Source organism: Malus sylvestris, chromosome 17, assembly GCF_916048215.2.
Source record: "Malus sylvestris chromosome 17, drMalSylv7.2, whole genome shotgun sequence".
In the NCBI taxonomy this organism is placed as follows: Eukaryota; Viridiplantae; Streptophyta; class Magnoliopsida; order Rosales; family Rosaceae; genus Malus; species Malus sylvestris.
The window spans coordinates 11,836,793-11,861,482 of NC_062276.1; the positions used below are offsets into that span (position 1 = coordinate 11,836,793).

General features: G+C 38.2%; 4 protein-coding genes and 1 long non-coding RNA gene across 7 annotated transcripts; 4 read left to right on the forward strand and 1 right to left on the reverse strand.

The window, feature by feature from the left end:
* The first annotated feature begins 964 nt into the window (after positions 1 to 964).
* Positions 965 to 13,045, forward strand: LOC126611138 (uncharacterized). 3 transcript variants are annotated; one of them, XR_007618718.1, is made up of 6 exons: positions 965 to 1,370; positions 1,604 to 1,693; positions 1,888 to 2,192; positions 2,359 to 2,730; positions 6,258 to 6,988; positions 8,629 to 13,044. It is a non-coding gene; the product is annotated as an uncharacterized LOC126611138 (long non-coding RNA). The 3 variants fall into 3 exon arrangements; XR_007618719.1 differs by having other exon boundaries at positions 966 to 1,370; positions 2,686 to 2,730; positions 8,629 to 13,045; XR_007618717.1 differs by having other exon boundaries at positions 1,888 to 2,730; positions 8,629 to 13,043.
* LOC126611137 (uncharacterized) lies at positions 4,431 to 5,370 on the forward strand. Its single transcript, XM_050279321.1, has one exon. The coding sequence runs from the start codon at positions 4,618 to 4,620 to the stop codon at positions 5,236 to 5,238; it is 621 nt and encodes a 206-aa protein (XP_050135278.1). The 5' UTR covers positions 4,431 to 4,617; the 3' UTR covers positions 5,239 to 5,370.
* Positions 13,046 to 14,001: 956 nt separating the features above from the next.
* LOC126611141 (BTB/POZ domain and ankyrin repeat-containing protein NPR1-like) lies at positions 14,002 to 14,858 on the forward strand. The gene has a single exon (XM_050279324.1). It carries the CDS (start codon positions 14,139 to 14,141, stop codon positions 14,841 to 14,843), a length of 705 nt encoding a protein of 234 aa, XP_050135281.1. The 5' UTR covers positions 14,002 to 14,138; the 3' UTR covers positions 14,844 to 14,858.
* Positions 14,859 to 16,981: 2,123 nt separating this feature from the next.
* Positions 16,982 to 20,521, forward strand: LOC126611139 (BTB/POZ domain and ankyrin repeat-containing protein NPR1-like). Its single transcript, XM_050279322.1, has 4 exons — positions 16,982 to 18,263; positions 18,625 to 19,354; positions 19,562 to 19,759; positions 20,059 to 20,521. Exons 1-4 carry the CDS (start codon positions 17,706 to 17,708, stop codon positions 20,328 to 20,330), a joined length of 1,758 nt encoding a protein of 585 aa, XP_050135279.1. The 5' UTR covers positions 16,982 to 17,705; the 3' UTR covers positions 20,331 to 20,521.
* Positions 20,522 to 20,860: 339 nt separating this feature from the next.
* Positions 20,861 to 23,813, reverse strand: LOC126611140 (phytoene synthase 2, chloroplastic-like). Its single transcript, XM_050279323.1, has 5 exons — positions 23,336 to 23,813; positions 22,167 to 22,217; positions 21,909 to 22,081; positions 21,565 to 21,800; positions 20,861 to 21,353 (listed from the first exon to the last, which is right to left on the reverse strand). The coding sequence occupies exons 1-5, from the start codon at positions 23,691 to 23,693 to the stop codon at positions 20,981 to 20,983; spliced, it is 1,191 nt and encodes a 396-aa protein (XP_050135280.1). The 5' UTR covers positions 23,694 to 23,813; the 3' UTR covers positions 20,861 to 20,980.
* Positions 23,814 to 24,690: the final 877 nt, after the last annotated feature.

Below are 24,690 nucleotides of genomic sequence, written 5' to 3' on the forward strand. Positions count from 1 at the left end.
ATACAACTCATAACAATCCTCATCCACCCAATACTAAACCCCATTTTCTCCATTACAGCTTCAAGGAAGTCCCACTCTACCCGATCGTAGGCTTTGTGCATGTCCAGTTTTACACCAAGCTCAAACTTTCCTTTAGCTTTCCGAAGCTTAAGGAAATGAAATATCTTATGTGCTATTCCGATGCTATCTTGTATTTGTCAACCCGTCACAAACGCATTTTGCATAGGAGAGATCAGATTCGGCACTATAGGCTTTTAACCTGTTCGCCAATACTTTGGATGGAATTTTGTAGGAGAAGTTGCACAAACTGATCGGTCGGAACTGCGACACAATTGAACTTAAGAGCTCGGTAAAATGCAGCCTAAGCTAAAGTCATAGCCAAAATGAAGGGTTAGCGCAACGCGCCTCCCGCTCTTGTAAATCAAAGCATAAAAAAAGTAGATGCCGAGCAAGGTATTAAATATCGATGATATCGGAAATATCGGCAGTCCAAAAATACGGAAATTTCGATGGAAATATCGGGATATTATTGATATCGATAAAAATTGAATAAAAACCACGGAAATTGTAAGAAAAACTTAGAAATTTTTATTGAAACTTTGCAGGATGTTTATTTAGTCAATTATCTATTAGTTTATCACAAAAAATTGGAAGGAAGTGCATTGCATGATAGATATAACTGATTTAAGTTGATTATATAGCGAGCTGACAAACATTGTGAGTGTAGAAAATATGTAGTAATTAATGAAAGAAGTTTAAACACATCATAATCATTTATATATAATGAATTAGTACAATATTTTACACTTTATACATTGTATGGTAAGATACATGAGTGACTTAGCAAGGTCTAAAATATCGATGATATCAGAAATATCGGTAGTCCAAAAAAATATCGGTAATCCAAAAATACAGACGTTTCAATGAAAATATCGGGATATTATAGATATTTTAGACGATGATGCGGAGGAAGGCAAAAACACAACTAACTAAACGAAAGCCCAACTTAAAACACCGCCATTCGGAACCAGCAGCAGTCGCCAACTATTCAGGGCAGAGCCAGACGCCGATACCCCAATCTTCCACAACTCCACCGACTCTCTCGCTCTCTCTTTCTCTCTCTCTCTCCCCCTCTCTCTCTCTCTGTCAATCTTCTTCTTCTTCTTCCTCGAGCCTTTGCATTTCTCTGGGTGCCAAAACTTAGACCCAGAGTCGGAATTTAACGAGCAGGGAAGCAAAAAGAAGAGGGCCGGGGTTGAAGGAAGTGAGAGAGATGGCGAAGAAGAAGAAGAAACATTCTCAGGTTGATGAACCCACAAAAAACCGATTGCTTAATGCACTTCAGAGGTTCAACGCTTCAACTGATGAAGGTAAAGTTTTATTTTTTTATTAACATTAAGTTCCTGGGTTAATCTGCGTGCTAATCAATTTTTGCGATTGATTGCGTTTTAAACCATGTTCGCATCCGTTTCTTGCTGGGTTTTTGTGATTCAAAAATACCCAGTTTTTAATTTTGTTTTATTTTTTGAAATTAGGGTGCTTTTGATGTTTGTATGAATGCTTTTTTTATTTATTTTTGAGTAATATGGGAATCTGCTTGCAGTTTACACATTCGAGGCCGGTCTCTCGAGCTTTGAACGAGCTTAAGTGCATGAACAATGCAGGAGATGGAGTATGAAATCCAAGATTAAGGGTGAGTGTGCTTGTAGCTATGCCCTCTGTGATTGTGCCAAAATGTGGTTTATTTCAATTTGAGAGAATCTTACGTGCTCACATATTTTCGGGAACTGAAAGAAAAGAGAAAATTTTCAGCCTTGTTATCTGCACAGCTAGCCCTTTGGCCCTTTTCTACTTGTTTTACTGATAATGAACCTGAACTCTGTATAGGAAAGCGGAACAGCGGTGTATCTCCGTTAACAAAGTTAGAAAGAAGAACAGTGATGTACCAAGTGTCACTCGCTTGACATTTTCCGAAGGCACAAAAGAGGTATTAAGTGACTTGTTCGTACGTTACCCACCCCGTGCTCAAGTGGAGGACTTAGAAGTGTCTGGGAAAAGTAGTGATAAGAATGAGAGTGCCCAGATGGAAGAGGGACACAACGTTTCGCAAGCCTTCGATGAACAAGGAAGAAATTGCAAAGAAAGTGGCATCACTTGCTTCTAAAATAAAGAACAACGTTGACTTGAGAAAGGTTCTTCTGATCTCACTGATGTTGTACCCATATTATCATTCTACACAAATTTGAAGTCGTATTTTTCAAAATAGTAGCCGACCCCACTTAGTGGGAAAAGGCTTTGTTGTTGTTGTTGCTGTAGTAGTCTCAGCATGACAAGGTTTTTGTGGCTTTATGCATGCAGATTTTTTAAGACAAGTCCAAGCTTCCAATTATATCCTACAAGGATGTCATTACATCGACAGTTGAATCTCACTACTTGGTGCTTTAAAAGTTATTAGCGATTTGTAACAAATAAAAGTTAACAGCTATGATCACATTAAGCATGACATTACTTTGACATTCCCTACTTTAAGTTAAATATGTGATAGTACCTTACCAGAACATGATTGGGTCTGTTACTGTTTACTAGAATCTCTGTTTTGCCTATGTCATTTAACCTTCATTTGACTTGAATGTATTTCGTACATAACATTTTGGGGCTTAATGTTTGTTCTATGTTTGAAAATAGGTAATTCTTGTATCTGGTGAGACTGGGTGCGGAAAGACAACACAGGTTACGAAATCTTTGCTTTGTCTTCTTTATGGTATATTTATCACAATGTGTCCTGAATCTTTATTTCAAAGGAATTTCATTCATATCTTTTTCTTTCTATTTAGGCCACTCTCACAAATTTCTCTGCGTTTTAGCAATGATATGCAATGAAGTGTTTAGTTGTTTTAGAGCTGCATTTGTTCATTTACTTTTTAGTAGGATTTCTGTTGAAATCACTGAGGGAGTTAGAAAGATTGGAAAAAAATTGATAGATAAGAAAAGCAACTTAGAACTTGATAAGTAAGGATGTTTTACCTAAGAGTTGTTGGTCTAGCAGTTAGGTCCTTGGTTTGCTCCTAAGTGGTCTGGGATTTGACCCTCTCCCATGGTACCCACGTAGCAAATGCTAGAGTTTCTCGCTTCCCAAATGTTGTGGGTGAGGCGGAGGGCCAAGTGATTAGTCGGGTTAAAGACTCGGATACACTAGTTTCAAAAAAGAAAAAAAAAAAGTAAGGATGTTTTACTGTCTTAAGGCATTTGTGGAGTGCGTGTACTGCTCTTGCAAGAAAACCCTATTTGGTTGGTAAGTTGCTCATAGAATAGTGGGATTTATCTTCGGTCATGAATTTGGAGGCAGATTTAGCTGGTTTAGTGCACTTGAGGAACATGAACAACACTGTTAGCAGGATACTTATGAACTTTCAATATCTGTTAAATGAATATGGAGTATCTAGCTAACATTAATTGGGTATTGAACCTATTGCTTTTGAAAGCTTGATGTTTCGATACAAGGGGTGTTGCGTGTTTGATATAAGTCTTGATGAATGATACATGTTGGCTAATTGACACTAAGCCTTCTATTCAGTGGTTAAAATAAAATCCATAAAATAAAAAAGAAATCTCTTGGTGTTTGTCTGGATGAGCCATAGTGATGACAAAACAATGTAAGCCAGTAGGGGTTGCTTGTTAGAACTATGGGGAGATTTGTAGTCTAAAGGTCTTAAATTGAGTAGGACAAAAGTTTGTTAATTGTAGTTAGGATTACAATAGGATTAAAACGGCTCACTTTTAATGTTACAGCCTAGATACTTCTAAACTCGCACTTCTAATATTGTGGCTAATGAATTATAATGTTACATGAAAATCTGAAACATACAAGTAGAGTTTGTTGGATAAAGGGAAGACGGCTAGGTAGGTTGTTTTGTGATCAAGGAAACACTTGCATGGAGGTGAGTTTTATCCTTTCGAAAAAAAACTGAATCCTAAAATAAAAAACGTAAAAATCATACTTAAGGGTCTTTTCATGCCCAAGAGCATGGAGACTCATCTTTGGTATTTAATATACACATCCAAACCTTCAAAGTTCAAAGTCCAAGGCCCATGACTTTAGCCTATACAGTATGTGAGTCACTCACTTATAAAAGGGACTTTCAAAAGATGTATGGGCGATGTGGGATTCTCAGTCCCTCACAAGTTCCAACATAGGAGACCATATATTTCTCTTTTTATTGAATATGGTCAAATTTTTGTGGTTATCTTCCTCTTTCAACAACCTACTTCTTGGATTATCTAAAGTGCACGCGTGGAATGTTGCAACAAATTGGGAATAAAAAATGTTTTACCTACCCTAAATATTCTTTAGGCAACGACAAACTTATCACATGTTGAAAGAAAGAGAGGAGTTAGTGAAAACGATAGGAGCCAACTGGCAATCTTGCTTATTCACTATAAATAAACAAAACCGAAAACGCAACATTAACTTTATCACCAGGTATTCCAGTCATACAGCTCTATCCGAAAAGAAACCAATAAGATTAGGATAACCTTAGTGACTAAGCTTTGTCCCCATTAGAGTCCATAGCAAAATAAAAACAACCCCAATCATGCAGTATTTGCATCCCCTTGGAGATGGCAAGGGTAGAAGATAAAGGAGGTGGAATTCCAATGTTAGTTGCAATGAAAGGCCACCCGGGCACAGGAAAATCCACCCTGGCCCACTCCTTATCCTCCACCCTCAAATTCCCTGTCATCGACAAAGACGACGTGCGCGACAAGCTCCAAGCTCTCCAGTCCCACCCCGCCGCCGCTTCCTCCCTGCTCAACGACACGTCCTACAGCGTCGTCTGGCAAATCGCGTCCACGCAGCTCCGCCTGGGCCTCAGCGTCATCGTCGACTCGCCCCTCTCCCGTAGAGCCCACCTCGAGCACCTGACCCAGCTGGCGTCGTCGTGCGGGGCCCGCGTGCTGGTCGTGGAGTGCAAGCCTAAGGACGAGGCTGAGTGGCGCCGGAGGCTCGAGCGCCGCGCTGCGGCTGAGGGTGGAGCCGGATGGCACAAGCCGTCCACGTGGGGGGATATGGTGAGGCTGTTGGATGGGTACGGCGGGTGCACGGAATATGATGTGGGCGATGTTCCGAAGGTGGTTGTGGATACGACGGCGGCTGTTGGATTTGAGGAGATTGTATCCAATGTGGTCGAGTTCATTGAAACGCACAGTGGTCAGCCAATGGCATCTGAACACGAAGGATAAAACTTATGAATGGCAATAACAATTAGGCTAAACAAATAATGTGGAAATCCAAAGTACAAATTATATAGGAAACTTCTGAGATCTGAAAATATTGTCATATAATTAATCAAGCTCTTTTCTCTCTCCTTTTTATGCCGATTTTCTTATCATCTCTCCTTCTAAATTTATGTCACAGTATCAGAACGCTCTTAAAGCTGAGTTAAAGAGAGTTTGACCATCTTCAATCAAATGAGTATTATGTTTCAATCATAAGGGTTTTTGTCATGAATGGTCTAACTCATCCTTTTGGTCCCACAATTTCCAAATCGATAAATTTGGTCCCTGAAATGTAGTGCCGCACATCAACGTGCTCCTTCCGTCAATAATTCGTCAAATTCTTCATTAAAACTATACGTGACGACTCTTGTGGCCTTTTGGTGGAGGGCTTTACCTTTCCCCCAATACTGTTTCCCTCTCTAGTTAGAGAGATTTTAAAAAGCTAGGGTTTGGCAAATTGGGGATTTTGGCAAGAGATAATCAATTATCCTTAGATTAGGACTCTCAAATTTAGAAATTTGTGGGGAATCATTGAACTTTGGTGGATTGTGAGTAAATTTTGTTGAATTGTGAGCATGTCTTAGAAATTCCGCAAATCTGGAAAACCTCCAAAATATGGTGAGTATTATTTATCTTCTTTCCATGATTTATTTATACTTTTGATGGTCCCAATAGTCCTTCATATTTTTTATATGTGGTGGTGGGGTTTGTGTAGTTTGAGATGGTGTGGGGTTAGTGTTGGTGCTGAATATGTTTATATATGTGGTCTTGTTTCCTTTCTTTTGTCATTTTGCATTAAAGATTGCATAGTTTTATTGATATGGAGTTTGGTTGTTGTGTATTTTTATTGTTTTAGTTTTCATTGTATGGCATGGATTTAGGGTTTTGACTGTTAAATGTGGCAAAAGTAATTGACTTAGATTTAGAGAATAAAAAACTAATTGACGATTTGCTTTACTAATGTATTAATCAATCTGTTGCAGCTAATACTGATAAATTCACATATAACAATTATCACGAAGGTCAGGTTCTTAAGAAGGGAAATAAGGAACACTACATTAGAGGTGATTATATTCTTAGATTGGGTTCTTGGTGACTTCCAATCCTTGGTAAAGTGTCACGATATAGCAAAGAAACTGGTATAAGGTGAAGTTGAGCCACCATAAAATGTTGCATGTGGGTACGTTTGAAGAAATAGCATGTGATGCACAAGTGACAGATTTAATCGAGGACATGCCAAATGATAAGGTAGTTGAATTATATGTGATTGACAAGAATGTGAAGGCAATTAGTAGAAGTGACAAGGGTGCTGCTTCAAGTAATGGAGATAAAGGCAACAAATTACAAAGTGAAAGTGACAAGAGTCAAGCTTCAACAAATGTGGAGAAGGCAAACAAAATGGTACCTGCAAATGTGTTAATTGATGTAGGTGTGGTGCAAGAGTTTGAGATAACATAATCTTTAAGTTAGGATGACAGATTTCATGAATTTTGGCAAGATGGGGAATTCACAATAGAAAATCAAGGAGAAAAAGAAGATTCTGCAACAAAAACTTAGGGAAAAAATAGGGATGATGAAGATGTTGAGGGAGATGAAAGTGAACAACCTAAAATGTGGAGGAAATAATCAAAATAGTGATTATGACCAGGATTCAGATCAGGAAATTGAACATGCACACGAGAATGTGTTAGAAGATGATTTGTTTGAAAAACAGGTAGACAACCCAATTGATTTTCCTTATTAACACTAAGATTTGTCAATTGTAGCATATGAAAATAAAGGTCTTTCCCGCAGAAGATTGTTTTATCTAACTACTTAAAATGTCACAAAAATTGGTTGTTGTCCCTACTGACCAGCCACCGAAAAATAATTATTAGACTGACTTACACTAATCTAAAGTCTACGAAATTTTATAAGCAAACACTAGACACACAGAGCTACACTTCTACAAATATTTGGGATTTTTGGATTAGATTTGATATTTAAATTAAATCAAACAAAAACAGGACAGAAACAAATTTTAAATAGTTCATAAATTAAGAAAAACGAGTTAGGGGAATTGCTATCCACCACCAAATAATCATGCAAACATGTTATGTTTCATTCAAATTCCTTTTATTTTCGGATGAAGATGCTCAAGTTGGCTCAATGTTAGAACTCAACCTATTACTTTGTATTACGTAGTATGTTAAAAGAATGTCGTTTTCAACTTAACTTAGTCCCTAGCATGCAATTTAGAATGGCGTGTTTATAGATTTAACAAGTATGAATCATTAAGAACGAAAAGAGTTTGAGTCATCACAAGGCATCGTTAGTACTGGCGCTGTCTTACTTATCCTAGAAATTGGTTCACATGTTAATCGCAATTAACAAGTACTACTCTAGAACATATGTAGGTCCTCATTCTACAAGGGCAGGCACACACATATTCATAGCATTAGAATCCTAGATATGTTTACTACGTATGCATCCATAGAAAACAAATAAAGAATTCATCAATGAGACAAGTAGTGAACCAATTTTCATCCATTCATAAAAGTAATTCAAACGAAATGTCATAACAAACTTGCAATCATATTCGGGGCTTCAAAACAGCCCATAACTACTAAAAAATTAGTTACACACAATCCTTAAATAAAAACAAAAGATAGACATGAGTTTGAGAAGATAGAACCGAAAGAAATCGACTAAGGCCTCCTCCTCTCTTCCTTCCTTCCCCAATGCTGCTTTTAAACCAATTCTTGTTGCATCATTTTCTTCTCCTTAACTCACCCACTAATAGCCATTTAGTGATGACAACAAGTGAGAGGAAATGTGGTAAAACAATTGTAACACTTTAGGTAGCCTTTATGCCAATTACTCCCTCTTAATCCTCATTTTTATTTCCATTTCCTCTGATATTTGAATAGGTGTCAGCTGACTTGTTCTTGGCTGCATCAGTTTTGGCTGCTAGATTTATTGGGTTTATTGCTTTCATTGCAGTTACAAATTGCCCAGTCTCTTGTGAACCTTTCAGTGTTAAAACGGCCATAACTTCTTCTACGAAAATGATATTAACAATCCGCGAAATGCTCCAGACAATAGACATCCGTAACTTTCCAAGCATATAAGGATCATTCTCTAATTCATTTTGAGCTGTTCGCAACTTGCTTCCAAAGTCAGCTGATTTGCACAGGCAGTTTTGACGAATTTGTTACTAAAAATCCTACTTGTGCTATTTTTCTTTTATTTGCTTGACAAATCCCACAAAACACAAAAACAAAGTAAATAGCTCAAAAATATAAGGAACTAACTAAGAAAAGAGAAGTGAATTTGATGTAAAATATATATAAATATGAGCTTATCAAATTTCAGATAATGAAGCCATTTCTTGGACCTTTCTTGGACCTTTATAGCTTGGAAGCCCACACTTATGAGGAAGAAGATGGTGCAGAGGTGTCTAGCAAAAAGAAGAGGAAGAAACCTATGCCTAAGGTTAAATAATGGCATACAGCTACATATTTGAAGAATCTTGATATTTGCATGGGTATGTTGTTTTCTAATAAACAACAGTTCAAGAAGGCAATAGTATACTATACTATGAAGAATGAGCGAAAAGTTGCATCTGTTCAAGGAGGCAATAATACCTTGTCCAACATGCTCACTGATCTTTATAGGCAAACTATTTAGCCCAGATACTAAGATCATTAATAGGCAAGTTAATTAATCGCCTACGATCCTTACAGATCCTCCATTTTGTTCACAGCAGATTCAAGGGAATATTTGCGAACTAATCCAACCAAAATACGAACCATTTAATTATCTTCTAGTTTGGGTTGACGTATCGACACATTGGTTATATGTTTGTCCACACCCAATGCTGCTTTGCTAGACTCTTGGCACCAATTATTTGGTTGCAGGCTCACCACCCCTACTATCATAAAGTCCAGAAGACTGACATTACAATTGATAACTAGGTACAAGCATAAAGTTTTGTACTTATGGGTTTTGGGTGTACATTTATGTGTCAAATGCGCCATATCAATGTACCAATACAAGTCCTTACAAAAGGTGAGTCAATGTCAATTATGATTCCCCTAAGCCCTTGCAAGCAATCTTTTTACCTCTCAGTTAGCGGATAGTCATTTCAATGAGACAGTCTTCCCGTCGTTAGGAAGAGATAAGAACGTAAACTTTCTTGAAGAACAAAGCGAATTATCGTGGACATCCCCACTGTGTCTCATCCCAATCCCTATTCTAGATTTTCATAATGCTACTAGACGTTTTCTCTGATCTAGTGATAGTGACAAGATCACATATACCAATAGGAAACATGCTTGCAATGATGAATTTCTTTAACAAATGTCTTTTTGTTCCCCAGAATGGAGGACGTCCGTACGTCTTTTTGTTCCCTAGAAGAGAGGACGTCACGATGCTACTAAGTGTGTGAGGAGATTCCTAGCACCTATTGGTCAATCCTAGTACATTGGCAGCTAGCCAATCAATCTGTCATCCGGTGGAAGTGCAACAAATCACTCGGTTCAAATAATTCACCTACTTAGAAGTAGAGGAACATGGCACAAAAAAACTCATTCCTCAATCGCTGTATTAATCATTTCCATCTCATGAGATTAATCTAGATTACTCCCGAGACTTGAAGTTCTTGGTTCAATATACTAGTTTGGTGAGATATGGAATTGAAATAAGATTATCATCGGTGATGTTTCACTTATATTGTATCTACCGACATAAACGAAAATCAACGATATCGAACCGCTTTTCGTTGATTAGTGACAACGTGGAACTGATTGGTCAACTAGAAATAAACAATCCATGTCGAATAAGAGGATTGAAATAGTGCGATATAATGTCGCCTTATGGCACAAGACTTATCTCATATGCCTTGAATTGATTGCAGCACTATAAATGTGGTTATAACATATCTCTAGGATCCTGATACGAAATCCACATATACGATTCTAGAAGAATTACATATACTGGTTCAAATAGTTATAGGCCCCAAGACACCTTCTCAATTTAGATGAGGCTTTCACTTTATGGATGCAAAACAATATAGTCGAATGTGGTATACCCGTTTAAGTGAATGTTGATCAGTTAGGGAGATATGCCCCTGCGTGTACAAAATTAAAAATTGCTAGAGTTGTAGTTTATGTCGATGACATACTATCTCGCACCTGAAGTTGGAATTTGAGATAAAAGATCTTGGAAAAATTCGACACTATCTCGGCTTGAAGTCCAACTACACCAAATGGTGTTGCTAAGTATACCCCTGATTGTCCATACGTTACATGCAAATGAGACCTTGGAGATTCCATATATAAGTGTAATTAGCGTTTATTGTACTTAACTTAGAGCATTAGATTAGACATCTCAAGTGTTGATAATCTTTTGATAAAAAGGTAGCACTGCGCCTTCATGCCACCACCAAATTGGTGTTAAAAGACCTTTTTTAGCTATCCTAAAAATACTACGGAATTGCGCTTATCCCTACGCATCCTGAGCATAATCAACCCCTTTGATCATCAGAATGATACTTGCCTTACTTTTTATGTTAACGTTGGTTGTTTATCAAACTCGCACAAGGCACATTCCCAAATGGTCATGTATTTACCGTTAAGGAACACGTCAATATCTTGGAGATAAACCAAATAGACCTTAGTTGTGATGTCTTCAAGCTTGCACCATATACCACGCAACATGTATAGAGGAACATCTTCGAAGCACCTGCAATTTTCATCCTTGGTTGAGTCCCATTCAAGAACTAAGAAGTCAACACCAAACTTATTGTGTCTACATCAGTATGAGCATCAGAAGATTGAAGTCAAGCAATCCAATCCCGGACAACCTTGTCGATTTCTACATGAAGTCGCTACCAAAGCTTACTTTCCAGAAGCTTGTCTGAGTAATTGTATGTGTAACTATCTCATTAGTAATGCTTGTAGTTCTCATTTGGAAGTTTTGTCAAACTCAAGGGAGTATCCAGAAGTATACTCACTTGATCTTAATGTACTCTTTTCCCCTACGATTAGGAGCATTTTTCCCACTGAGTTTTTGCTACATGACTAGGTTTTGACAAGACACCCGTCTTGGATTGGTCATACCCTTGGGAGCGCTCTACTTGTATCCACAAGATGTATAGTTTTGATTTAATGCAACTTCTCACTTTTCTCTTCAGACTATGAGTGTTTATCCCATCTTGGGTTTTACCATAGCAAGGTTTTGTGAGTATTACTACCTATGCATTCTTCCATTTGTTTTGAGACTCGCATTCACTACTTGTGCCAACTAGACGAGACAATTTCATATGTTTCTACATTTACCTAAGGATCTTATGCTATATCTACTTGAGTATTTGCACACTCAATGGGGAGTATTGTGAATATATATCAAGCACATGTGTGGTTGTGTAAATCATTAGTCGATTGTATTTAGGATAGTAGAAGATTATTCCCTTTCTGGGTATATTACTTCAAGGCAAGAAATCCTCATTGGTTTACTATATATATGGGCACAAGGTCTGAGGAATAACACACATAATTCTTCAAGCCGATTCTCCATCTCTCTTTCTATCTATGACACACCCTCTATTTTTCTCAAACAAAAATAGGTCATGGTATTCAATATTTCATGATTGTTAACCAAACATAAGAATAAAATAATAGCCGCCTCATAAATGATTAATTTATATATATAATTCTATTCTGATTTATTCAATCGCTAATAAAATTACGAAGAGTAAAAAAAGGTCGTACCCAGTGCACAAGGCTCCCGCTTTACGCAGGGTCTGGGAGAGGTGAATGTCGGCTAGCCTTACCCCCATTTATGGAGAGGCTGCTCCCAAGTCTCGAACCCGAGACCTACCGCTCATGGGCGAAGGCACTTGCCATCGCACCAAGTGCGACCTCTTTAATAAAATTACGAAGAGTATTGGAGAAAAATAAAAGAAAATGAAAATGTTTCAAGTAAAATAAGGCCAATGTCATCTCAAACCAATGTCACAACATAAGAGTATCCTCAGTGAAGGGTTCTATATGGGGCTGGAAAAGTGGTGGATATAGATCATTTTAGAGCTCTGAGGAATCTTTGGGGCTTTATAAAAGAATCTCTCCTAACGAGGGGCTATTTCTTTCGGGCTTTGTATAGGGCTATATATATTTATTTATGTCGATAACTTCTTTTTTTTGTGGTAACTTTTCTTATGTTGAATTTTGGACGTGATATCTTTTTCTTTTCTTTTTTTAAATTTTTTTTTTGTGAACCTTTCAACCTAAAGAAGTTCAAATTGTGACAAAGTTAGATTTTATCACTTATGGACCGTTTGTTGGATTAGATTCTCTTATCTTAATCTCATTCATTGAAATATTCAAACCCTCACTTCGCCTTATAAAATAATTTGATTTTCAGGTACATCACAACAATTTACCTAGCACCAATTGGTAAATTAATATAATACAATTTTGAAAAAAAAAAGTATTTGAAAATTTCACCCACCAATGCCTATAAACGTTAAATTAATTTAAAATTTTAATTCTTATGGAATTTAAAACAATCATTAATTAGCCAAATTGCAAGAAAATATGTAAGGAAAAGAATTATAAAAAAAAAAGAATAAAAGGAGAATATAAGTGTATTCCTAAGTAGAGAGAGTGATATAATTTTAATTACATGGGTTGTCACTTTTTTTGTGATGATTGGAGTCACTAAATAGAGATGCTCTAAGAAAGTAGTACGTAATATCTATTTTTAACCAAAAATGATTGTAGCCGCCTTGCCGGTAATGATGATGGTCATGTGTTCCCACGTCTGGGGAACTCAGTCCACCGATCTGGGTCTGCGTCCCTCCCTTCTTGCGTTACACCCCACAAACCCAAAGAAAAAAGGAGGGAAAATTCTTAATCTCTTGATTAATCACTATTTTATTCTTAATATAGTCTGAACATATTAATCTTAATTATTGATGTAAAATATATGGTGCTGAGTATGCAGAAAATGTGTTTACATTAAATTCTGTTGTTAACAATACCCATTGTGTTGAATGTTTGTCTTGTTACTTCCAGTCAACCGTTTGCTCTGACCGGTTGCCTTCACAGTTCACAGCAACTTCCTTGTTTGCTTTCAGAGAGAGAGGGAGACAGGGAGGGACAGAGAGAGAAAGAGAGGAGAGAGATAGAGAGAGACAAAGAGAGAGAGAGAGAGAGAGAGAGAGTGGGGCTTTTATGCCCTATTCCTTCAAAATCTCATTGAATTTCAGGGCATCATCTTGAAAGCCCGAAGCTTTTTTTGGTCAAGTCTGAGGTCTTTCAAGCTCTTTGTCAAAAGGGTGTCCTTGTTTGCAATCTTAATCCATTTTTCTCTGAAATTTTCTCAAAATTTTTCAGGGTTTTGAATTTTTTACTCATATTTTTGTTCACTATTGAAAGTTAGAAGCTTTAGATTTGATGGGTTATTAAGCTCAAGCCCATATTTCTCTGCCTGGATATGGAGGATTCATTGTCTCCAACTGGGTGCCTAGCTTTCTGTATAATTAAAAATTAATCCTTTTGCTTATTATTATTATTATTTTTTTTTTGGATTTTGATCAATGTTTCCGCAACTGGGTAATTCCTGGAATTAAGTTTGGACTTTTTGAGAAATTGGGTAATTTTGGTTCAGAATATTTCTCGCTTTTGATAGTTCTGAGCAATTTTACTGTGTTTGGAGAAATCGGGTACTTTTTGATATGATTTCTCCGTAGGATTGTGCAGTTTGCACAGGAGAATCAACCCGATTTCGGGTTCTCTTAATAGGGTGGTTTTGGGGGTTGTTGGATCATTTATTCATAGCATTTGTTAAGCTTAGACAGAACTGCATAGATTTTGGAAGCCATGGATAACGTCAATGAACTGTCATCATCCCTGAGCTTTTCCTCCTCCTCCTCCTATTTGTCAAATGGGTCCAGTAGTAACCATTTATCTGCCTCTGCCTCGGCCAGTTCTCAAAGTATTGAACATTATTTGAGTCTAAGCAAACTGAGTGATAATCTTGAGAGACTGTTACTTGATCATGAGTATGACTATAGTGATGCTGAGATTGTTGTTGAGGGAAACACCGTGGGTGTCAATCGGTGTATATTGGCTTCCCGGAGTCAGTTTTTTCAGTACCTTTTTAGGAAGGGGAGTGATGATGCGAAGAAGGAAGGTAAACCGAGGTATCTCATGTCTGAATTGGTTCCAAACGGCAGGGTTGGCCACGAAGCCTTCAAGGTTTTCTTGAACTATTTGTACACTGGGAAGCTTAATCCATCTCCTGGAGAAGTATCCACGTGTGTTGATGATCGTTGTCCGCATGATGCGTGCGGCCCTGCTATCAGTTACGCTGTGGAATTGATGTATGCTTCTTCCACTTTCCAGATGAAGGAGCTTGTTCAGCTTGTTCAGGTTTGTTCAAGCTTTGACTTCTTGTGTTGCTCTTTTGCGAATGATTGTGTGCCGTGCAGGGTAATTGTTTGTGTTCTCTCTTTGTCGACTTGCAATTTGTTGCAGACTCTTTATACTTACAGCCTGAAAACTTTGCAGACTCTTTATAATTGATCAAGGCCCGGCCGAAACCTAGAAAATCAGAAAAGGGCATTTTCTGACTTGATACAATTTATGAAGACCACTTGCTTGCCTACCCAAGGGTCAAGTGGTATAGACTGACCAGCTACACAGCCCATAAAGTACTTTATGGTGGCATTACATGTAAAATAGCTGATGAGTCATCACCCTCAAACCGCATTCGGGCAAGGTTGCTGCTACAAGAGGCCAAACCGAGTTGTCTATAAAAGGAGAAAGAGAAGCCAGGAATAATGACACTCAATCAAACAAACAAATGCAAGCACAAACTCTGCTCAAAGCCAGATTTACCTTCAAAACGAAGCTGTAGTCAGCCCAAGCCTTCATCCCTCTCGGGACAAGCTTTTATCCCTTGCGGGATAACCTTTCCTTCAAACCTTTGTAATAGCTCTGCTACCCTGCCCAAACTTGGTGTAGTATCGATTCACTTTTTGTATCTCTCTCTCTCCCTCTCTTTCTCTAAGCTTTCAGACCTTTGACAAAACTACAAAGATAGGGACCTGCAAGACGATCAGCCTTAACTGATAAGGTTTAACCTTGCCCGACCTTCTTTGTTTTGTTTTTGTCTTTTCATTCTTTAAAGCCTAGTAATATGTTGTATACTTCCAGTTATATGCAAGTTATTTCTAGCGAGATGACTATTAAAACGCTTTCTCAGTATTTGGATCCGATTTGAATATATCTTCAGTGTTCAAACTAGATCCAAAGTCCTAAGCCCTCGGGCGTGTAAATCTGATCAATTAAAAGTCCTTGGCCTCAAGGCATAAAAAAGAACTTTATGTGGACTTAACCCATCCATGACAGTCCTTGATAAACGAGAAGTCCGAAGTTACTTGGGGAGCAAGTAATCGACCTACCTCTTTGTTTTGTTTCTATTATATTATGATTATCGTAGAACGCTTAAGCATGGAATGTATTCTGATGGGAAGCCTCAAGGCCTACACCTAAGGCCCCATGAAGGCACCTATTTGGATTCATTTCGTCTTGCGATCTAGAATGTTTGAGTATTAGAACGAACTCCAATGGGAAGCCTCAAGGCCTACACCTAAGGCCCCACAAAGACGCTTATTTGGGTTCGTCCTACCTCTCAAACTCGGGTAATCAGAAGTATAATAGTTATAAGACTCCTGCAATCACGAGACCAAATATGATGTGTTCGAGCACTGGTTTAGTTTGATAGGAAGCCTCAAGGCCTATACCTAAGGCCCCACAAAGGCACCTGTCATATCTAACACGGCTTCTCGGGTATATACATATTTACAACGAAAACGCGACATCCATTCTACATCTGCCATACTACAGATGGCAGTGGCACGCCTGAGCACCTCAAAGTTAATCTTGATTGTAAGCCTCAAGGCCTACAACTAAGGCCCCACAAAGGCACCTTTCAAATTAACTATGTCATTCTCTTTCAGCCTTGCCTGACGAGCCTTGCCCGACGAGACTTGCCCGATAAAGACTTGCCCTACGAGACTTGCCCGACCAAGCCCGATAGTGAAATAGAAGCCCGACAGCAGCCCTCAACCGGCGACAACCTCCCGGGACGCTGTGTGCTCGTCGGCCAGGAACCATCCCCGACGGAAATTCCTGACGCGAACAAGAGTAATATAATTTTGATCACTTGAGTTGTTACTTTTTTGTGATGATTGAAGTTCCTAAACAGAAATGCTCTAAGAAAGTAGTACGTAATATCAATGGTTGCTATTTTCAACCAAAAATGATTGTAGCCGCCTTGCCGGTAATGATGATGGTCATGTGTTCCCACGTCTGGGGAACTCAGTCAACCGATCTGGGTCTGCCTCCCTCCCTTCTTGCGTTACACCCCACAAACCCAAAGAAAAAAGGAGGGAAAATTCTTAATCTCTTGATTAATCACTATTTTATTCTTAATATAGTCTGATAACATATTAATCTTAATTATTGATGTAAAATATATGGCGCTGAGTATGCAGACAATGTGTTTACATTAAATTCTGTTGTTAACAATACCCATTTTGTTGAATGTTTATCTTGTTACTTCCAGTCAACCGTTTGGTCTGACCAGTTGCCTTCACAGTTCTCAGCAACTTCCTTGTTTGCTTTCAGAGAGAGAGAGAGAGAGGGAGACAGGGTGGGACAGAGAGAGAAAGAGAGGAGAGAGATAGAGAGAGATAAAGAGAGAGAGAGAGAGAGAGAGAGAGAGTGGGGCTTTTATGCCATATTCCTTCAAAATCTCATTGAATTTCAGGGCATCATCTTGAAAGCCCGAAGCTTTTTTTGGTCAAGTCTGAGGTCTTTCAAGCTCTTTGTCAAAAGGGTGTCCTTGTATGCAATCTTAATCCATTTTTCTCTGAAAGTTTCTCAAAATTTTTCGGGGTTTTGAATTTTTTACTCATATTTTTGTTCACTATTGAAAGTTAGAAGCTTTAGATTTTATGGGTTATGAAGCTCAAGTCCATATTTCTCTGCCTGGATATGGAGGATTCATTGTCTCCAACTGGGTGCCTAGCTTTCTGTATAATTAGAAATTAATCCTTGTGCTTATTATTATTATTATTATTTTTGGATTTTAATCAATGTTTCCGCAACTGGGTAATTCCTGGAATTAAGTTTGGACTTCTTGAGAAATTGGGTAATTGTGGTTCAGACTATTTCTCGCTTTTGATAGTTCTGAGCAATTTTACTGTGTTTGGAGAAATCGGGTACGTTTTGATATGATTTCTCCATAGGATTGTGCAGTTTGTGCAGGAGAATCAACCGGATTTCGGGTTCTCTTAATAGGGTGGTTTTGGGGGTTGTTGGATCATTTATTCATAGCATTTGTTAAGCTTAGACAGAACTGCATAGATTTTGGAAGCCATGGATAATATCAATGAACTGTCATCATCCCTGAGCTTTTCCTCCTCATCCTATCTGTCAAATGGGTCCAGTAGTAACCATGTATCTGCCTCTGCCTCGGCCAGTTCTCAACCCGCACCGAGTTTTGAACATTATTTGAGTCTAAGCAAACTGAGTGATAATCTTGAGAAACTGTTACTTGATCATGAGTATGACTATAGTGATGCTGAGATTGTTGTTGAGGGAGACACCGTGGGTGTCAATCGGTGTATATTGGCTTCCCGGAGTCAGTTTTTTCAGGACCTTTTTAGGAAGGGGAGTGATGATGCGAAGAAGGAAGGTAAACCGAGGTATCTCATGTCTGAATTGGTTCCAAACGGCAGGGTTGGCTACGAAGGCTTCAAGGTTTTCTTGAACTATTTGTACACTGGGAAGCTTAATCCATCTCCTGGAGAAGTATCCACGTGTGTTGATGATCGTTGTCCGCATGATGCGTGCGGCCCTGCTATCAGTTACGCTGTGGAATTGATGTATGCTTCTTCCACTTTCCAGATGAAGGAGCTTGTTCAGCTTGTTCAGGTTTGTTCAAGCTTTGACTTCTTGTGTTGCTCTTTTGCGAATGATTGTGTGCCGTGCAGGGTAATTATTTGTGTTCTCTCTTTGTCTACTTGCAATTTGTTGCAGACTCTTTATACTTACAGCCTGAAAACTTTGCAGACGTTTTGGTATAACTTATTTTACCTCTGCAAGTTTAAGATTTTAACACATTCATCTAGCAGGATTTACGGTTTCATCGATCAAATGCCTATATGTCTATTATTACCTGTTGAGTGGCATATTTATTCAAGTAAAGAGTAAGCGAGTATTGTTTATATTAGGTTTGCCAACACTAGCCAACGTTTAGGTGGTTTGTGCTGACAATTTCCATCAATTTATGCAGCGTCACCTTTCAAACTTTGTTGAGAAAGCGCTTGTTGAAGACGTAATCCCAATTCTTGTAGCTGCCTTCCACTGCCAACTGGATCAGCTGCTCTCACACTGCATCCAGAGGGTAGCAAGGTCAGATCTTGACAACGTGGCTATAGAGAAAGAGCTTCCGCATGAAGTTTCAAATGATATCAAATTGATCCGTCTCAAACATCAGGAAATGGAGCCGGTAGAGGATAAGAGAATCAGGAGTATCCACAAGGCATTAGACTCTGATGATGTTGAACTGGTTGGGCTTCTTCTGAAGGAATCTGATATTACATTAGATGAGGCTTACGCTCTCCACTATGCTGTTGCATACTGTGATCCTAAGGTTGTCAAGGAGGTTCTCGGTCTAGGCAAGGCTAACCCCAACCTTCGCAATTCCCGAGGGCATACTGTACTTCATGTGGCAGCCAGACGTAAGCTGCCATCAGTTCTTGTTCCTCTTCTGAAATGGGGAGCCTCTGCCTCGGAAACTACTTTAGATGGTCAAACTCCAGTTGCAATTTGCCGGAGATTGACTAGACCAAAGGATTTTTTGGAGAACACACAGACGGGACAGGAATCTAACAAAGACCGAATGTGCATCGGTCTTCTAGAGAGAGAGATGCAGAGAAACTCAATCTCTGGGAACATGTCAATCATATCGGAGGAGATAGCCGATGATTTGCACGTGAGGCTGGACTATCTAGAAGATAGAGGTGATCATTATTAATTTGTAGATTAAATCACTCCCTTGGTTACATTCAAGTTCAGATCATGAATTGTGGAAGTTGTGTTAAGTATAAAGTCAAAATTGCTGGCACATTCGCCTGCCTCATTCTTAATGCCATCAAGAAATTTACAATCAGTCAGTTTTTTACTCTTGTTGTCGAAAAAAATGACTAACAGCTTTCCTAATTTTTCAGTGGCATTTGCGCGGCTGTTGTTTCCTGCTGAGACCAAGCTTGCTAAGGAAATGGCAGATACTCATTCAACATCAGTGTACAGTGGCCTTACAGCATCAAGAGGATCAAGTGGGAACTTACGAGAGGTTGATTTGAATGAAACGCCCTCTGGACGCACCAAAAGACTCCAAACAAGAATGCAAGCCCTTCTTAATACTGGTATGACCATTTAACCTCTGACATATATCCCGAACCCTCTGATTACATGTTTTCCTAGATGCGTGTTACGATGTATGTCCAGTTTCAAGCATTGTTTCATGCCTAACCTCTTTGAAAATTATAAAATGCTTTCGTTATTGGTCTCCGTCTAACTTCCCCACTGCAATGGCGAAGTTAGTATTACCAAGTCTATAGCTAGATTACCAAACACAACTCGAAGAAGTTTAGGAAAGAGCGTGACTTTGTTTCGTGATTTATTCTTGGAGCAATCGGTAAGTTATATGATATGGTGATGGCAGTGGAAATGGGGCGGCGTTTCTTCCCCAACTGCTCGGAAGTGCTTGATAAGTTTTTGGACGATGAGTTGGACATGGCGGATTTCATCCTCGAAAAGGGCACTCCCGAAGAGCAAAGAATCAAGAGGACGCGGTTCTTGGAACTTAAAGAAGATGTACAGCAGGCATTTTACAAGGACGTGGCTGAACAAAACCGGTCAGCTTCGTCATTCTCGTCATCGTCTTCATCTTCCCCGAAGGAGGGGGTAAATCGCAAGGTTAGGAAAAGGCGTTGATTATATATTTTGCAGTAAGCGGTGAGAGATCTTGATAAATTTTAAGTTGTATTTTTCCTTCCAAATAGAATGAGATCTATGAATCTGTAATTTATAGCTTAAGGTATTGGGATTGTGCTTTTATATGCTTGTTTCTCATGTTTTCAGTATGTTCTAATACTGTATAATCTATATGTCATTCTATTTTGCAATTTTGTATCCCAATACAATTATGTATGACAAGTTATATATATATGTATATGTTATATAAGAATTAACAGTCCATCTAGTCCTCGTAGGCCCTCTTCGAGGCATTAGGCCCCAGTCGCTGCCCGACTAACATATAACGTCTTTATTTAGAACATTGCTATCAACCACACCATGACGAGCACTCCTAATACACATTAATGACTACCACTAATTTGTAAATTGACAGCTATTTACTGCTATTAAATTTTGTATTTAAATTTCATTATACTTTTAGATCAACTAAAAAAAAACTTCACAATTTTTTTTCTTTTGGAGCAAACGATATTATCTACACAAAGATATTAGTAAAAAAAATTAGTATAAAAAATTTAAGTTGGGCTTTGTTTAATAGGGTAAACTAAAAATTTAGAGATTGAGACCTCAAAATACCATCTAATTAAATATCTAATTAAACATCTAATTCATCTAGGCACCAACTGCTTAGTTAAATTAGAGGGTCCTAAAATGGCCCTTCCATAGGCCACAGGCAATGATGCTAACTTCTTTGCTTTTCCCACATATGCCCTTTTTGTGAAATTGTCATAACCATTTGCTTCAATTGCATCTAGAATCTGCCTGTACAGCAACAAAGATGCCCATACTGGCCATCTACTAGCTGAGTTGAGCTCTGAGACACCCTTCTCAGCCTCATCAAAGAACATCCTAGCTCTCTTTATTTGTCCCTTCATGAAACTTTGCCACTTGTCAGTCACCTTCCCGCGAAAGATGTCATCGTCTGATAGGCCGGCTTGGGCAAGCTCGTCTTGTGGGAGATATATCCTTCCTCTCCTAGCACTAAAATGATCATTTCAAAGAGCAAGATTTTAGTTAGATATGATGTGCGATGTTCTCTTGCCAAATAAATGCTTATATTGTCAGACTGTGAATCTCGACAACAGTCAAGAAAAGATCGGACTAATCAATGGTTCATACTCACAGTCTGGCAACACGAGTTTCTAAACATGTAATGTTTAAAGGGGCTCATGTATTATAAGATGAAACTTACTCTTCTCCAACATCTCTGAGAATGTTAGTGAGCTGATTAGCAATTCCAAGGGCCAATGCAGCATTGTAAACACTTTCTGTTGAGGCCTTTGATTCCCGGGATATCCCCATTACCGGAACACTCATCAATCCAACAGTTCCAGCAACATAGTAGCAGTAAAGGTAAAGTTCATCAAAGTTCTGGTATCTTGATTTTCTCAAGTCTAATCTCATTCCTTCTACCATGTCTCTGAAGGGCTGTCAAAATATCGAAATTTGTATGGTGAATCATTCAGTACGTTCAAATTTTGATAGATTAAAGAGTTGTAATTAATCTCTGATCTTGAGTATGTGGTATCTATATACCTGAATGTCAACAGGGTACTTGGCGACTGTATCAGATAGAGCAGCATCATACATATCATAAGGCCGGCCTTCGAAGAGATCTGTCAGTCTTTTCTCCCATCTGTCAAGAGCTTTGGGTGTAATGTATGAAGCATTAGGTCCATCCACTAGCTCATCCGTCCTTCTGCACCACACTGCAGAAAAAAGCAGAACTCTTCATTTAGTATTTACCAAAAGGGATGGTACTAATTCTGGCACAAATTCTGTGACTATACTAACCATAGATTGCCCAAACAGCTCGTCGCCGCTCCGGTGTCATGAGCAATGTCCCTGAAGAACACAGAAAGAAGTTGGTAAATACAGTTTCCTTCCAATTCATAAATATCCATTTCAAGTAAAAAATGGAAGCAAAAATAATTCCAAATTGTGCTGCCTGCAACAATAGTTAGAAAACCTAAAGTTAAACAACATGGAATGTGAAGAAGCACTGCCTATCCTTAAAGATTTGATAACTTAGAATCTGAATCTTCATTACTTTCCTTACATTACCTTAAACAGTTGTCTCAACTACAAGGCGAGATGAGATTTTTCAGTGTGCCGGAAAAACGGCCCGGTACATCAAGTGTAATTATACAATTAGTTACATTTGAGCATCTAATTGCCCCTCAAACTTCCAAATTTCCTTTTCAATTTCTCCATTTTCCATTACTTAGAATGAAAATTTGAATCAATCAGATTCTTAGCTTCCGTGCGTTTACACATAGAATCAGAAGAAAAGTCCGAATTTCACATTACCATCCGCAATCAAATACCTAAAAAAATTTAAAAAAGCGGTCAACTAGATTAACTATATTTCCTTCTTTCTTGCATGACTTTCCAAGTAAGTGTTTAGTGAATGATAATATAAACTACTTGTCAAGACTCACGTGCGAACGTTTCGAAGAAAAAAGCGATTCAAGATGTGCACTCAACTGCTTGGGAAATAAAAAACAAAGAATACAAAATCAAGTGGTCAGTCCACTTTATTAAAACAGTGTAATTAGTATATCCACGAAAATGACCGGATCCCATTAAACAAAAAACCAGAAAAACCAAAGAGCTCGTAGTTTTTACACAAAAATTTATACGGTTAGAATAAAAATTAAAGAAAACTAATGAAAAGAACTTGAAAACTTTGAGTTTTAATGATAAGGACAAAATAAAGGGTAAAGTGAATAGTACCAGGATTGACTTTTTAGTGTAAAAATGTGGTTTTTCGTTAAAGTGAACAGTACCGGGTGCTTTTCGTTAAAGTTCCCTAAAAATTAACGTTAAACTGTACAGAGAGTTTCACTTTAAGAAAGTCTGGTTAGAGTTTCTCAAAACTAAACAGATAAACAGACAGTAAAAGCAGAACCACAGAAACAGACGAAGAGAGAGAGCAGCAGAAATCCAGAAAAGTTACTTACCTAGGTAAAAAGTCTTGGCATACTCTGCACAGACCTCACCACACCGGTCATACGCCTTATTCAGTAAATCCCAGTTGTTCAAACCTTCAGTAATCCGTTCATCCAAATCCAAAGATTTCTTTTTTACCGTGTTCGGTTCTCTCACTAGAGCAGCCTGCTTCAGCACCACTTCATACACCTTCTCCTCTGAAGATCTGGCTGGGTTTGCAACTGCACCCGAGTAGGCCAAAACCCCACTTGAAAAACCCAGCTTTGAGCACAATTTAGACCTCCTTGGGGTGCAAATTCTCGGCAACAGACCCAGCGGAGAGCTGGCATTCTCTTTGGGACTCACCACCCAGAGAAGAACACCTGACATATAAAAAAATATAATTAATCTGCTGGGTTTTTGGGGTTTTGGGTCTTTGAGTGTGAGGGTGGGAGGGAGGGTGTCAGCTGTGAGGTTGTGGCTTCTCTTATAGAGATTGGAAGGGTAAGGCAAAAGTTTTGAAAGCAGGGGTGGTTGGCAAATGGGTGTCCAGTAGTTTTTGTGTGACTATTGCAATATATATGCCTTTTATGCAAACGAACTTCTAATTTTTCTCAAAAAAAAATGGAGATTAGGTGTGGGACCTACTTGACATTGTATTTTAACAATCTGAATCGTTTATTTTATAAGTTTTGATTCATAGATTATCTTTACAAAAATTTAATCTAAAACCATTTGCTAATTTAATCATCAAGATCAAATTTTATTGTTTATTATATAATAAAGTATTTGTTAATTTTTTTAAACTCAATTAGATATTTTAAATATTTCTGATTTGGTTAATATTTTGCAAGAATGCACTATAAGATGCAACTTAAAAAATAAATGGTTTTAATAATTAAAATTCTATGTAATATGAACCTCACAATTAATCCTCTTATAAAAGAATAAAGATCCCCTCTCTCTCTCTCTCTCTCTCTCTCTCTCTCTCTCTCTCTCTCTCTCTCTCTCTCTCTCTCTCTCTCTCTCTCTCTCTCTCTCTCTCTCTCTCTATTCTATGTAATATGAACCTCACAATTAATCTTCATTTTTATAAAAGAATAAAGATCCTCTAAGATCCTCTAAGATCCTCTCTCTCTCTCTCTCTCTCTCTCTCTCTATATATATATATATATATATATATAAGAAACGTTTCTCTTTGGTTCCAAGGGTTGATAACGATGTCCATGTACTGAGAGAAGAAAAGTTATGGCCTTTGTCAAACAAGCGAAATTCAAGGTATATGCTTTTGCCATTTGGATAGCTGGTACATGGAAAATATGTGGACAGCGTTTGTATGACTTGTGTGTGTTTATTTTTATTTTTCTTTGTTGTTCTTTTGTTGAGA

Coding starts and splice junctions, on each gene's coding strand:
- LOC126611141 (XM_050279324.1), top strand. CDS start 14,139: ATGGATAACGTCAATGAACTGTCATCATCCCTGAGCTTTTCCTCCTCC.
- LOC126611139 (XM_050279322.1), top strand. CDS start 17,706: ATGGATAATATCAATGAACTGTCATCATCCCTGAGCTTTTCCTCCTCA. Junction 19,355..19,561: donor GGACTATCTAGAAGATAGAG/GTGATCATTATT, acceptor CTAATTTTTCAG/TGGCATTTGCGCGGCTGTTG. Junction 19,760..20,058: donor GCAAGCCCTTCTTAATACTG/GTATGACCATTT, acceptor TGGTGATGGCAG/TGGAAATGGGGCGGCGTTTC.
- LOC126611140 (XM_050279323.1), bottom strand. CDS start 23,693: ATGTCAGGTGTTCTTCTCTGGGTGGTGAGTCCCAAAGAGAATGCCAGC. Junction 22,218..23,335: donor TGCCAAGACTTTTTACCTAG/GTAAGTAACTTT, acceptor TGTGTTCTTCAG/GGACATTGCTCATGACACCG. Junction 21,354..21,564: donor CTCAGAGATGTTGGAGAAGA/GTAAGTTTCATC, acceptor TGATCATTTTAG/TGCTAGGAGAGGAAGGATAT.
- LOC126611137 (XM_050279321.1), top strand. CDS start 4,618: ATGGCAAGGGTAGAAGATAAAGGAGGTGGAATTCCAATGTTAGTTGCA.